At 35.7% G+C, this 14,663-nt stretch overlaps 1 protein-coding gene and 1 pseudogene across 1 annotated transcript; both read right to left on the bottom strand.

Moving 5' to 3' along the window:
- Nucleotides 1-903: 903 nt before the first annotated feature.
- On the bottom strand, nt 904-6,112 carry LOC110613359 (receptor-like protein kinase). The gene is made up of 2 exons (XM_021754438.2): nt 2,661-6,112; nt 904-1,441 (listed from the first exon to the last, which is right to left on the bottom strand). The coding sequence occupies exons 1-2, from the start codon at nt 5,623-5,625 to the stop codon at nt 1,086-1,088; spliced, it is 3,321 nt and encodes a 1,106-aa protein (XP_021610130.1). The 5' UTR covers nt 5,626-6,112; the 3' UTR covers nt 904-1,085.
- An 820-nt stretch (nt 6,113-6,932) lies between these two features.
- LOC110612635 lies at nt 6,933-11,607 on the bottom strand (annotated as a pseudogene).
- Between the last annotated feature and the right edge of the window lie 3,056 nt (nt 11,608-14,663).

Below are 14,663 nucleotides of genomic sequence, written 5' to 3'. Positions count from 1 at the left end.
TTTTATTACTAGAAATGGCTATTTCATTAAATATATGTAAATAATAGTTATTTTATTACTAGAAATGGCTATTTCATTTTCTGTGCCAAACAAGTTCTTTATATTTAAGCTTGCAAACTCATCGATTACGAGAAGGGTTCATGAGTTAATTTGATTTATCATCATAAATTTTATAATAAAATCGTGAGAAATTATTTAATATATTTTAATAATGTTGAGATTCGAAAGTGATGAGATTGCGACACTTGATTTAAGTGATACGATTTTAAGAGAGTAAATAAATTAGATCCGGTGATGAGGATAGTAAACGAGGGTAAATAAGAGTAATGAGATTAGGTGATATCTTTAAGAACATTAAGGTTGTATATCAGTTAGAGATATTTCAAAAGATAAAGGAAATGATAAATACTTTCTTTTAATATTTTCAATTAGAGGTATTTTAAAAGAAAAAAAAATGATCTATATTTTCATTCAATATTTTTAGTAGGATATATATACCTCTGGTCATACATATTTTATCTGTCGCATGTTCCTTTCTCAAAGGATAATTGCACTTTTAGTATGCTTTTTAGGTGGTTTATTAATGATGGACAATTGGCTTCCCTGACACATACACAATCATAGTAGATGCATTTAAAATCTCGTATGAACACTAGGGATCGAAGGTCAAACACTCCTTCAATAGGAACCCTTAAATCTGAAGTGTTGATATCAAATTAAGACCATAGAAGATCGTGCATAAATGGAGTCTGATCGCCCGATCAAAACTAATCAGATCTCCTGAGTCGTGCCCTAGAGACTTAGTGCACGTGTTCTTATCTCAGAAGGAATTATATTTTATATGTTATCACATTTGTTACAAGTATACCAAACTCATATGACCATTAATTACAATGAGGTTCATATAAAATGCAATAATCAACCATTACAATTAATCATTATAAATACGACAGATGCACTTTCTAATTATTACAAATTTAGATGAATACTTATATATACAACGAAACATTAGAGGATATCATATAAAAAATGGTGAGAAAAAAAAAAAAAGAGATTGACAATTTGATCCAGCAGTGCAATTAAAGCTAAACCTTGTTGCATTTGCTCCTCTGAGGAGGATTCACATCTAGCAGTTGCTTGACAACATCTCTCATTGTGGGTCTGCTGCTTGGTTCCTTCTCAGTACATCTCAATGCAATTAAAAGCACACCACTTATCTGCTCTGCAATATTTGAATCCAAAGTATCCTCCATCAGGCTTGAATCAACAACTGCATTGATATCTTGTGTCTTACTCCAAGTGGACCTAACCCATCCAACAAAGTCTATCTCCTCCATGAATGATGAATCTGATGGCTTCCTTCTGGTTATTAATTCAAGCAAAACCACCCCATAACTATACACATCAGATTCCATGCCCCTTGCTGTCATATATGCATTTTCTGCAAAGGAAAAACAAACCATCTCAGAATGTTATGACAAACTCACAATGGCTTTGTTCGGCAATAATTTTGAAAGTAGTATTTAGCATTTTGATCTAGTCAAAATGCTAATATTTAATGATTGAGTGAGTATATTAGTAAAAGTTACTTCTTTTGATGTTTGATTTATCACTATTTAAACAACTAATCACTACCAAAATAGCTAACCGTTATTATAGTAGTTAGTACTGCCAAACAGAGCCAATACTAGAAACACATGCACAATCACAACAATACAGAGAAAGAGATATAAGAAATTTAACGTAGATCGACTGTGTCATATAAATAAGATTAATATAATCTCTCAAAATTCTTAAAATCCTAATTCTAGTGTAAACTATCAAAATCCTAACTCTACTGTATTTTCCGAATTCTCACATAATATAGGTATTTATAACCCTCCATACTGCTCTCCCTATGCTCCCAACACATATTCCCATTTTGACAGAAAAAGCTTGACGCCAAGAAAATTGGTCCATTCCGGATCATTCAGAAAATCAATGATAATACCTATGTTCTTGACCTCCCACATGAAATGAAAATTTCCAACACATTTAACGTGTTTAATGTTGCGGATCTATTTCAGTACTACCCAGTTGATCACAACTCGAGGTCGGGTTCTTTACAAGTGAAAGGGAATGACATAGGGCAACTAGCATTGGACTTTACGGCAGACTTGGACCGGACCTAATTTTTGCTGCCAACGTACGATAGAGACCCACAGTAGCTTTTCAGAAAGAGAATTTCGAGACGCACGACTTTCAAAAGTGTGACGAGAGCCGTAGACCTGTTACAAAGTTCGATATGGAAATTTCATCATTTAGGGGGTCAATTTTGTATTTTAATTATTTTTTTGGATATTTTGAATAATTTCGTAATTTTGCATATTAGGGTTTTGTTTCTATTATAAATAAAAACCCTTAACTATTACAAACTCACTTTTCAATCTTTGAAAAATTTCAATAAGATTGTTCGTCTTTTCAGCCAATCTTTTCTCTTATATCGTCTTAGTCAAACGATATTCGTTAAAACTCTTGACGGAGTCTAATTAGTCCTTTATCACATTTTTTATCCAATTCAAAATGCAATGCAGATTTTTTTCATTTCGAATCACAATTCAGTCCATTAAAAAGCATACCCAAAATTCAAGCAACATAAATAACAAAGAAAGATTCATCACCTGGTGCAATGTATCCAAGTGTGCCAGATATTGACATGGATGTTCCTGAAGCAGATGAGCGATCAAGAAGCTTGGCAATGCCAAAGTCAGAGATGCGAGGCTCCATCTCGCAGTCCAAGAGTATGTTCTGTGGTTTGATGTCTCTGTGCAGCACGGGGGGATCACAATCATAGTGCAGATATGCCAATCCATGAGCTGTTCCAACTGCTATCTTATAGCGAACACTCCATTCAAGATTTCGTGGTGGATCAGTTGCATAGAGAACATCATGAAGATTCCCATTTTCCATGTATCTGTATAAGATCAATCCATAATCTTTTTTAAACCAAAAGTCTTCAACTTTTACCAGATTCCGATGTCTTATGTTCTCAATTATTTGAATTTCTCTGACCATGCTGTGACTTCCATCTCTGTGGTCTGAAAATTTAAGCTTCTTAACTGCATAAACATTTGTTGGACCTAAAGCAGCCTTAAAAACTTCTCCATGAGCTCCCTTCCCAACAATATACTTGTCATTTAGATTCTCAGTAGCCTCCATTATTTGCATGAATAGGGGGTCTTCATCTTCCATGGACTTCCTTCCTACTTCATGCTGCTTTCTCATTCTGCAAAGTAGATACACACAAGCTAATCCCAGAAGCAGAAGGACACCTAATGATGATCCAAGGGCAATCATTATGATTTCAGTTTTGCTGAGGCTTTTATGACTGTTGAAACTACGGGCACAAGCTCTGAAACCGCTGTTTCTAACACAATTCAAGCCATCAGACGGAGGACAATTGATGCAAAGGCCAGGATTGCTCAGGAATGATGATGAAGAATCATTCAAAAGTTTCATCAGTTTTTCTGGTATTGGACCTGTGAAGCCGTTGTATGAAATATTAATCTCTGTTAATGCCTCCATTCTATTAAGAACTTCCAAATTTCCTGTAAGATTGTTGCTGGAGATATCGAGAGTTACCAGCATTCTCAAATCCCCTAGACTCCCAGGAATTTGACCAATTAATCCATTACTTCTGAGATCTAAACCATATTGGAGATTCTTCAGAGTTCCAATCCAAGAGGGAATCTCTCCTCCTAGCAAGTTTCCACCCATTCTCAAAAGACTAAGCCTTTTAAGTTCTGACAAAAATGGTGGAATGCCCCCAGTAAACTGATTTTCTTCTAAAATTAATGTGGATAAACTGGTCATGTTCCCCAAGCTTGATGGAAGTGCACAGTTCAATGAATTGAACCCAACATTAAATTTGTCTAATTTCTTCCAGGTTGATAGCCGAGGAGGCAAACAACCTTGCAAATGATTGTGTGCTAGGAACAGTTCTCTAAGATTTACAAGGTTACCAAGCTCTGGAGGTATAAAACCTCCAACCTTATTCATGGACAAGTCAATGAAATTGAGATTGGTGCAGTTCCCCAGGCTTGAAGGAATTTTCCCACTAATGTTGTTCCAGGCGATGTTTAAATGTTCAAGGTCAGGATTGTGCAGAAATTCTGGCAGAACCCCTGAAAGATTATTGTGTTCAAGTTTCATTCTCTGGAGAGTTCGACATTTTCCCACATCAGACGGTATGCTACCCTGAAGTTGGTTATTACCTAAATTCAGGACTGTCAAACGCCGTCCAAAGCAGAGATTTGGTGGAATTGGACCAGTGAACTGATTATACATCAAATCCAGCTTCTCTAAGCTGCTGTTAACTCCTAAACTTTGAGGTATGACTCCAGAGAAATTGTTCTTAAACAGGAACAGAAATTCCAGATGCTTGAGATGCGTCAACTCAAGAGGTAATTCACCTGAAAGATTGTTGTCATACAAAGTAACATTTCGAAGACTTTGAATTTTCCAGATGCTAATTGGAACCTCACCAGTCAAGTGATTCTCAAACAATTCAAGGCTCTCCAGTTCACTCAGCATTCCCAATTCACTTGGAATTTCCCCCTCAAGTTGGTTTTTGTATAACATTAATTCTTTCAACGACTTGCAGTTCCCAAGTTCAGGTGGAATTCTCCCAGACAAACGATTTTCAGAAAGGTAAAGATATAAAAGCTTATCTAACAAGCCATAGGAAGAAGGGATATGGCCTGTTAAGTTGCTATCCACAATGGCCAAAGTTTCTAAGCGACTACAGTTGCTCAGATCCGGTGGAAGACCCCCACTAAAGCTATTGTATGACAAAACAAGCGATTCTAAATTCTTCCAATTGCCCAAACCCAGAAGAATATTACCTTCAAGACTGTTACTGTTAACATCCAAGCTGACGAGGTTCTCAAGAAAATTTAGAGACTGAGGCAAAAAACCCACCAATTTGTTCTCACTCAAATCAAGTTGTTCCAATTTACTACAGTTTCCTATAGAATCAGGTATTGTACCTGATAACAGATTTTTATTTAGCCACAGCTTAGAAACATTAGTACCGTTCCCAATGTTGCTAGGAATTGAACCAGTGAACCTGTTAAGGTCCAAGTATATTGTCTCTAAATGTGGAAATTGAAACAACCAGTCAGGGATTTCTCCGCTCAGCCAATTGCTGTAAAGACTCAACACCTTCAAATTCTGAAGATTTTTTAAGCTATGTGGAATTTCTCTAGTAAAATGATTTTCAGAAAGATCTAATTTTTCCAGTAAAGTACAGTTGCTCAGTTCTGATGGAATCACACCTGAGAAGTTGTTATTGCCCAAATTAAGGGTCTGCAAATGGGCCAAACGAGCAATCTCTGACCCCAATTGACCAGAAACAGCATAACCAGAAAGATTTAAAGATATGACATTGTTGGTTTTGTTAGTACATCCTATGCCTGCCCATGAACAAGGGTTAGAATCAGAAGCATTCCATCCCAAGTTTATGGAAGGAGGCACAGATGTCCAGTGCCTCATGAGTGACAACAAAGTTAACCCATCTGAGTTCAAAGCAGAAACGACAAGTATCCACACATGTTGCAGCAAAAAGAGAATCAAAACAAGCTCCATGCTGTGTAGTATAAAGGGATCAAGAGGAAGAGGATCATTGACACTCACCTGCTGCAACCATGCAAGAGTAAACTGTAGCAGTTTTAGAGACTGATCACGTTTTGATTTTTGAAGTATCTGTCAACTGTGTCATTGAGAATGGAAGGAAACCAGGATTGGATACCCAGCGAATTAGAGATAGATAGAGAGAGAGAGAGAGAGAGATATGGCTTTGGAAGATCGGAGGAGGGATAGAGAGAGAGAGGAATCTCACAGGGTTTGTCTTTTTGATGTTGGAGTTGGTGGTGGAGCTGCGGGGCGTTAGCAGCTGTAGTTGGACCTGTACTTAGGCTTTTTATGAGTTATGATTAATTATGCAATTGTGAATTAGCCCATGTTCATTGACAAGGATAAAAAAATTCCTTCAATTGGAAGGAAGTAGGAAGAAGATGAATAAAAAAATAATTTTTTTAGTCAATGAATTTCGACAACGTGAACAAATGAGTTTTTAAATTCTGAATGGACGTCTTCGAGTAATATATTATTTAATTAGTTACAGAAATAATTATTTTTACTTTTATTTTTCATATAATATTAAAAATTATTTTTTACTAAAAAATTAGAAAATATGTTTAAATTATCATTATTTTTTACATAAAAATATGTTTATTTTTTATATAATACTATTTAATTTTATTTTTTATATTGATTTAAAATACGTATATCCTCACTTACAAAGAATAAATTTTAAGAAAATTAATATTTTAAGAAAATTAATATTTTATTCATCGTAAAATATCGCAAATTATTAGGTAAATTCAATATACGTATATCCTCACTTACAAAGAATAAATTTCATCATTCATAATTTAAAAAAATAAATAAATTTTTACAAGTAAATATATATAAATAATACACTAAATAGGAACCAATATTTGTTTGAAATTAAAATAACTAATTAAATTAAATTAATTTGAAGGTTCAGATTAATTTTACTTTTAAAAAATTTAATTATTATAGTTTGATTTAGTTGTAATCCGAAAAAATTCAATAAAAATTAAATTGAATTAAATTGATCCAATTAATTAGTTATTATAATAGCTATTTAAATAACTAATCACTACTAAAATAGCTCTCTGTCATTATAATAATTAGTATTATCGGACAGAGCCAATACTAAAAACACATGCACAATCATAATAGTACAGAAAAAGGGACATAAAAAGTTTAACGTGGATCGATTGTGACATATAAATAAGATTAATACAATCTCTCAAAATTCTCAAAATCCTAACTCTAATATATTTTCCGAATTCTCACATAATATAGGTATTTATAACCCTCTCTCCCAATGCTCCCCACACATATTCCCATTTTTTATCCAATTCAAATTGCAATGCATATTTTTTTCGTTTTGGATCACAATTCAGTCCATTAAAAAGCATACCCAAAATTCAAGCAACATAAATAACAAAGAAAGATTCATCACCTGGTGCAGTGCATCCAAGTGTGCCAGATATTGACATGGATGTTCCTGAGGCAGATGAGGGATCAAGAAGCTTGGCAATGCCAAAGTCAGAGATGCGAGGCTCCATCTCGCAGTCCAAGAGTATGTTCTGTGGTTTGATGTCTCTGTGCAGCACGGGGGGATCACAATCATAGTGCAGATATGCCAATCCATGAGCTGTTCCAACTGCTATCTTATAGCGAACACTCCATTCAAGATTTCGTGGTGGATGAGTTGCATATAGAACATCATGAAGACTCCCATTTTCCATGTATCTGTATAAGATCAATCCATAATCTTCTTTAAACCAAAAGTCTTCAACTTTTACCAGATTCCGATGTCTTATGTTCTCAATTATTTGAATTTCTCTGACCATGCTGTGACTTCCATCTCTGTGGTCTGAAAATTAAAGCTTCTTAACTGCATAAACATTTGTTGGACCTAAAGCAGCCTTAATAACTTCTCCATGAGCTCCCTTCGCAACAATATACTTGTCATTTAGATTCTCAGTAGCCTCCATTATTTGCATGAATAGGAGGTCTTCATCTTCCATGGACTTCCTTCCTACTTCATGCTGCTTTCTCCTTCTGTGAAGTAGAAACACACAAGCTAATCATAGAAGCAGAAGGACACCTAATGATGATCCAAGGGCAATCATTATGATTTCAGTTTTGCTGAGGCTTTTATGACTGCTGAAACTACGGGCACAAGCTGTGAAACCGCTGGTTCTCTCACAATTCAAGCCATCTGACGGAGGACAATTGATGCAAAGGCAAGGATTGCCCACGAATGATGATGAAGAATCACTCAAAAGTTTCATCAGTTTTTCTGGTATTGGACCTGTGAAGCCGTTGTATGAAATATTAACTTCTGTTAATGCCTCCATTCTATTAAGTACTTCCAAATTTCCTGTAAGATTGTTGCTAGAGATATCCAGACTTACCAGCATTCTCAAATCCCCTAGACTCCCAGGAATTTGACCAATTAATCCATCACTTCTGAGATCTAAACCATATTGGAGATTCTTCAGAGTTCCAATCCAAGAGGGAATCTCTCCTCCTAGCAAGTTTCCACCCATTCTCAAAAGAATAAGCCTTTTAAGTTCTGACAAATGGTGGAATGTCCCCAGCAAACTGATTTTCTTCTAAAATTAATGTGGATAAACTGGTCATGTTCCCCAAGCTTGATGGAAGAGTACAGTTCAATGAATTGAACCCAACATTAAATTTGTCTAATTTCTTCCAGGTTGATAGCTGAGGAGGCAAACAACCTTGCAAATGATTATGTGCTAGGAACAGTTCTCTAAGATTTACAAGGTTACCAAGCTCTGGAGGTATAAAACCTCCAAGCTTACTCATGGACAAGTCAATGAAAGTGAGATTGGTGCAGTTCCCCAGGCTTGGAGGAATTTTCCCACTAATGTTGTTCCAGGCGATGTTTACATGTTCAAGGTCAGGATTGTGCAGAAATTCTGGCAGAACCCCTGAGAGATTATTGTGTTCAAGTTTCATTCTCCGGAGAGTTGGACATTTTCCTACATCAGATGGTATGCTACCTTGAAGTTGGTTATTACCAAAATTCAGAACTGGCAAACGCTGTCCAAAGCAGAGATTTGGTGGAATTGGATCAGTGAACTGATTATACATAAAATCCAGCTTCTCTAAGCTGCTGTTAACTCCTAAACTTTGAGGTATGACTCCGGAGAAGTTGTTCTTAAACAAGAACAGAAGTTCCAGATGCTTGAGATGCGTCAACTCAAGAGGTAATTCACCTGAAAGATTGTTATCATACAAAGTAACATATCGAAGACTTTGAATTTTGCAGATGCTAATTGGAACCTCACCAGTCAAGTGATTCTCAAACAATTCAAGGTTCTGCAGTTCACTCAGCATTCCCAATTCACTTGGAATTTCCCCCTCAAGTTGGTTTGCGTGTAATATTAATTCTTTCAACGACTTGCAGTTCCCAAGTTCAGGTGGAATTCTCCCAGACAAACGATTTTCAGAAAGGTAAAGATATAAAAGCTTATCTAACAAGCCATAGGAAGAAGGGATATGGCCTGTTAAGTTGCTATCCACAATGGCCAAAGTTTCTAAGCTACTACAGTTGCTCAGATCCGGTGGAAGACCCCCACTAAAGCTATTGTTTGACAAAACAAGCCATTTTAAATTCTTGCAATTGCCCAAACCCAGAAGAATATTACCTTCAAGACTGTTACTGTTGACATCCAATCTGACGAGGTTCTCAAGAAAATTTAGAGACTGGGGCAAAAAACCCACCAATTTGTTCTCACTCAAATCAAGTTGTTCCAATTTACTACAGTTTCCTATAGAATCAGGAATTGTACCTGATAACAGATTTTTATTTAGCCACAACTTAGAAATATTAGTACAGTTCCCAATGTTGCTAGGAATTGAACCAGTGAACCTGTTATGGTTCAGGCGTATTGTCTCTAAATATGGAAATTGAAACAACCAGTCAGGGATTTCTCCGCTCAGCCAATTGCTGTAAAGACTCAACACCTTCAAATTCTGAAGATTTTTTAAGCTATGTGGAATTTCTCTAGTAAAATGATTTTCAGAAAGATCTAATTTTTCCAGTAAAGTACAGTTGCTCAGTTCTGATGGAATCACACCTGAGAAGTTGTTATTGCACACATTAAGGGTCTGCAAGTGGACCAAACGACCAATCTCTGATCCCAATTGACCAGAAATAGCATAACCTGAAAGATTTAAAGATATGACATTGTGGGTTTTCTTATTACATCCTATGCCTTCCCATGAACAAGGGATAGAATCAGAAGCATTCCATCCCAAGTTTATGGAAGGAGGCACAGATGTCCAGTGCCTCATGAGTGACAACAAAGTTAACCCATCTGAGTTCAAAGCAGAAACGACAAGGAACCACACATGTTGCAGCAAAAAGAGAATCAAAACAAGCTCCATGCTGTGTACTATAAAGGATCAAAAGGAAGAGACTCGTTCACAGTCACCTGCTGCAAGCATGCAAGAGGAAACTTCAGCAGTTTTAGAGACTGATCACGTTTTGATTTTTGAAGTATCTGTCAACTGTGTCATTGAGAATGGAAGGAAACCAGGATTGGATACCCAGCGAATTAGAGATAGAGAGAGAGAGAGAGAGATGGCTTTGGAAGATCGTAGGAGGGATAGAGAGAGAGGAATCTCACAGGGTTTTTGCCTTTTTGATGTTGGAGTTGGTGCTTGGTGGTGGAGTTGTAGGTCGTTAGCAGCTGTAGTTGGACCTCTACTTATGCTTCTTATGAGTTATGATTAATTATGCAATTGTTTCTGGAAGAATGTTTCTGGAGAAGAATGTTTCAGTAATACAAGTCTAGAGATTTGCTCTAGATGATATTTCTTTCGTAGTGCTTGAGTTTGGCCCGACTACTTCTGAAAAAAATTACCTGGGGTGGGTGTGGCTATGTCCCAACAGGGGCGGCAGTTTGAAAGGGAGTCTCAGAAGCGGCAAATACTGCAATACATGGTTTTACTTATAGATTCTGGGAGTGGATTGGTTGATGTTGGAGATTTTAGTTTGACAAGGTTGAGGTAGACCATTTTTCAAGCTTGTATTTATTACTCTCTATTGTACTCTTTACCTAATTCAACCATGTCAATGTAATTCATGTCTAATGTTATTTATATTCAAATAACTACAAATCATATATATTTATACATCATAATTCATATATAAAGTTAACTGACAATCCACGTGAATAATTTAAAAACAAAAGAAAAAGAACAAAAAAATATCCATCTTTGCCCGGCTAGTATTAGAGGAGACTCATCAAAATTTGGGGTGGGACATGGATTTCCAATCATGGCATGTTAAAGTTGCGTTGTAAAACAAAAGGTGACTTTGATAATTACCTTGGCATCCATCCCGGAGATAAGGATTCCCTGCGTAGCCATGCTTGCAGACCAGGCGAAACGAAGTCCCACCACCATCAACTATGGCCTTGGTCCTTTCTCCATCTTTGTTTAACAAGCTCATTTTTCTCATCTCAATATTCCACTTGAGAATAACTGGAACATAGTCCCTGTCTCGTACCATTTCATAAGGATCTTCTTCTTCCCTGGACCAAATCCATTCATTTTCAACCATAAACCTTCGCTTGCATCTCTCTTTGCCCTTTTCACCTGCGTGATTATCATCTACAAAACTCACATTAAATTCCTGAAGTGGCCCTCGTATCATAACCTGGCAGCAGTCCTTTCCAAGGCAAGGATTCTTGTACCGTCTTACAAGGTCTGGCTCAGTAGATGTGAGTAAAAAGCGGCTGTTGCTACCTAATGCGAAGTATGAATTCTTCTCATTGGAGAAGCTGAAAGGACTTAGGAGCAAAATCACCGCTCGGCCGGTTTTCCGACCAGGACAATTGGAGGAAATTATTGGACTGCTAACACGTACGGTGGCGTTCTTATAGTAAAGATTCAGCACCTCCATGTTGATTTTGGTTAGGAAAGCTACAGTAGAGTTGCTATTATATTCGGCCCATTTAAAAATAAAGAAGGCCCATAACCATATATATATATATAATTATTATTAAAATAAAATAAAATAAATAAATAAATAAATAACCGAAAAAAGAATCATTAAAAGCTCTGGTTTCGGAAAGGTCCCAAAACCAGAGCATTCGATCTCCTTCCCTATGAAGAAATAGAGTAATGCTATGTTATTTTTAAAAAAAAAAATTTAATCTTTTAATTTAAATCTTCTCCGCTCAACAAAATTAATCTATAAATTTTTAAAATTTTCAGTTAGATTTTAATTTAAATTAATATTCTGATAAAAAATTTAATAATTTCTTTTAAAGACTCCAATAGTTGAATATGTGAGTTTTATTCGTTTTATTTAAATTATTATAATATAATTTATTTTCTCTATCGTTAAATAGTGATTTTTGTGATTTAAGAATTAAAAGAAATAAATTTTAATTCGATCCAATTAATGAAATTATATATTTCTTTTTGGATTGATGGTTTTCATAGGTTGATATTTATAATTTATTATGTATTTTATTGAGTCTGTGTAATTTTAGAAGATCTAACTATATCAAAATATTTCTAAACTTTTCTTAAAAATATATATATATAAATATATTTCAAATTTTAAATTTTACATTTTCATTCTAAAATATTTATTTATCACTCGATATACTTTAGGGGACGATCGAGCTTCCGGTATAGATAATAGGAGTGCTCTTGCAATCTAAAGTTATTTTATCTCCAGTACTGGTGAGTGGATAAATATATAATATTGATATTTTTCTTAAATATATTTATATATGTATACGCTATTTTATTTATTTAAAATGAGAAAAAATAAAATGAATTTGTATTTTGAATGAATGAAAATTGAATTTAAAGAGACACTCTATATATGCACCGAACAGATAACACCTTGATGCCTGGTGATTTATTTTCTGCTTAGTATATATTTATACTGTTTTTGGGACAGCACTGGATATACAGATAGTCTTTGGAGCGTATGTCAGGTTGTCACCATTTGGAGTGGCTCTACACATGTGTATGATCAGTATTTTATTAGCTTTTGGGCCAAAATTGTTATTATAGAGTTTAAGATGTCAGCATTGTTACGGATAATATTAAGTTATTCTACTAATATTATCTCTTCTCAATTAGCTGTATTTAGTTATATTCTAATACTAATCTTGTACTCTCATAGTTATCCTCTGTAACTACTATATACGTAGAATTGTATAAGTAGAGTTGATTATTGAATACAAAATACATTGAAAACTTAATTCTCTCTAAGCTTTACATGGTATCAGAGCCACCATAATGGCCCTTGTTCCACTATCCTCATCTTCCTCCACCTCTTCTTCCTTTCCATCAATTACCTCTACATCTTCGTTTTCTATCAAATTAAAAGACAATAATTACCTAGCTTGGAAAACCCAATTCGGTCCAATCCTTAATTTTCAAGATCTCAATGGTTTTATTGATGGTTCTCAACCAGCTCCTCCTAAAACTATACCCACATCTGCTACAGATGCCACACCTATACCAAATCCAGTATATAAGGATTGGTTCAACAAAGATCAGATACTTCACTCATGGTTGCTAGCCTCTCTTACAGAAGCAGTTTATTCTCTTGTATATGGTCTTAATTCTTCATATGAAGTTTGGCAAGCTCTAGCCAATGCATTCGGTGCTGTCTCTCAAGATCGGCAGCTGCAATTACATATTGAACTTCAAGAACTCAAGAAAAATGATCTCTCAGTCTCTGCTTATCTAAAAAAAGCAAAATCCCTAGCTGATGAGTTAGGTGCGGCTGGACGACCTCTTTCTCCAGCTGAGTTCAATGCGATAATCTATCGTAATCTTGGTTTTGAGTTTCATTCGATTATCACCAATCTTAATCTTCGTCCTACACCAGTTTCATTCTTTGAGTTGCATAGTCACTTGGTAGCGCATGAAATGCTTCTTAATAATCTTCATCAACCTATGGCTCATCTTAGTCTTCGAGGGAATTCCTCTACTACTCCTCTTCTGCCTACACCAAAATCAACTGCTACTGCTAATGGTAATTTTTCTTCAGATTCTTCAAAGGCTCGTGTGGTTTGTCAAATCTGTAACAAACCCAATCACTCTGCTTTGAATTGTCGTCGGAGGTTTTATCGTGGTACTATTGGAAACAATCCTGGTGGTAATCAATCTGGTTATAATAATGGCAATTATTCAGGATATCGTCCTCCTCGACCTTATAGACCTCCTGTTGCAAATATGGTGCATACCATGGCTTACCCGACTGCTCCTTCCATGGCGGATTCTGCTTCTGTGTCCTGGTTTCCAGATACTGCTGCAAATTATCATGTTACCTCGGATCCGCAACAATTAAATACTATTAATGAGTATTCAGGTAATGATCAATTACTGGTTGGTAATGGACAAGGGCTGCACATTTCGCATACTGGTAATGGCCTTGTTTCTAATTCGAATTGCAAGCTTAAGCTGAATAGTGTTTTATGTGTTCCTGCAATTACAAAAAATTTGCTCTCTGTCCAAAAATTTACCACTGACAATTCTGTTTTCTTTGAATTTTGGCCTCATTATTTTGCAATAAAGGACCAGTGCACTAAGAAAACACTGATGCAAGGCCCCAGTGAAGATGGCATGTACAAGTTAACTCAACTCAAGCCACATCCTATGGCGAATCAAGTTTCAGCAGCTTCTTCCATGGATGATTGGCATCGGCGGTTGGGGCATCCAAACTTTCACAAGTTATCTGATTTAGTTAGGCAGAATAAGATAATTGTTTCTGATACAGAAATGAGTCCCTATTCTAGTTGTCACTTAGGCAAATTATCTCGAATGTCTTTAGTTTCTAAGGAACATACAAGTCAAAAACCATTTGATATTGTTTTTTCAGATGTATGGGGTCCTGCCCCTGTGCAATCTAGTTTGGGTCATCGTTATTTTGTTCTATTTATTGATGATTTCACTCGTTTTACATGGGTTTAATTCTTGAAAAATAAAAGTGAGGTGTACGATGTTTTTATTCAGTT

The sequence above is a fragment of the Manihot esculenta genome, chromosome 4 (assembly GCF_001659605.2).
Source record: "Manihot esculenta cultivar AM560-2 chromosome 4, M.esculenta_v8, whole genome shotgun sequence".
In the NCBI taxonomy this organism is placed as follows: domain Eukaryota; kingdom Viridiplantae; phylum Streptophyta; class Magnoliopsida; order Malpighiales; family Euphorbiaceae; genus Manihot; species Manihot esculenta.
The sequence above is the reverse complement of the archived record's forward strand: the minus strand, read 5'-3'. Positions and strand labels throughout refer to the sequence as shown.

Excerpts from the sequence above, each read along its gene's own strand:
- LOC110613359 (XM_021754438.2), bottom strand. The coding sequence starts at position 5,625 with ATGGAGCTTGTTTTGATTCTCTTTTTGCTGCAACATGTGTGGATACTT. Across the intron at positions 1,442-2,660 it reads ACTTGGATACATTGCACCAG|AAAATGCATATATGACAGCA; the intron begins GTGATGAATCTT and ends TTTCCTTTGCAG.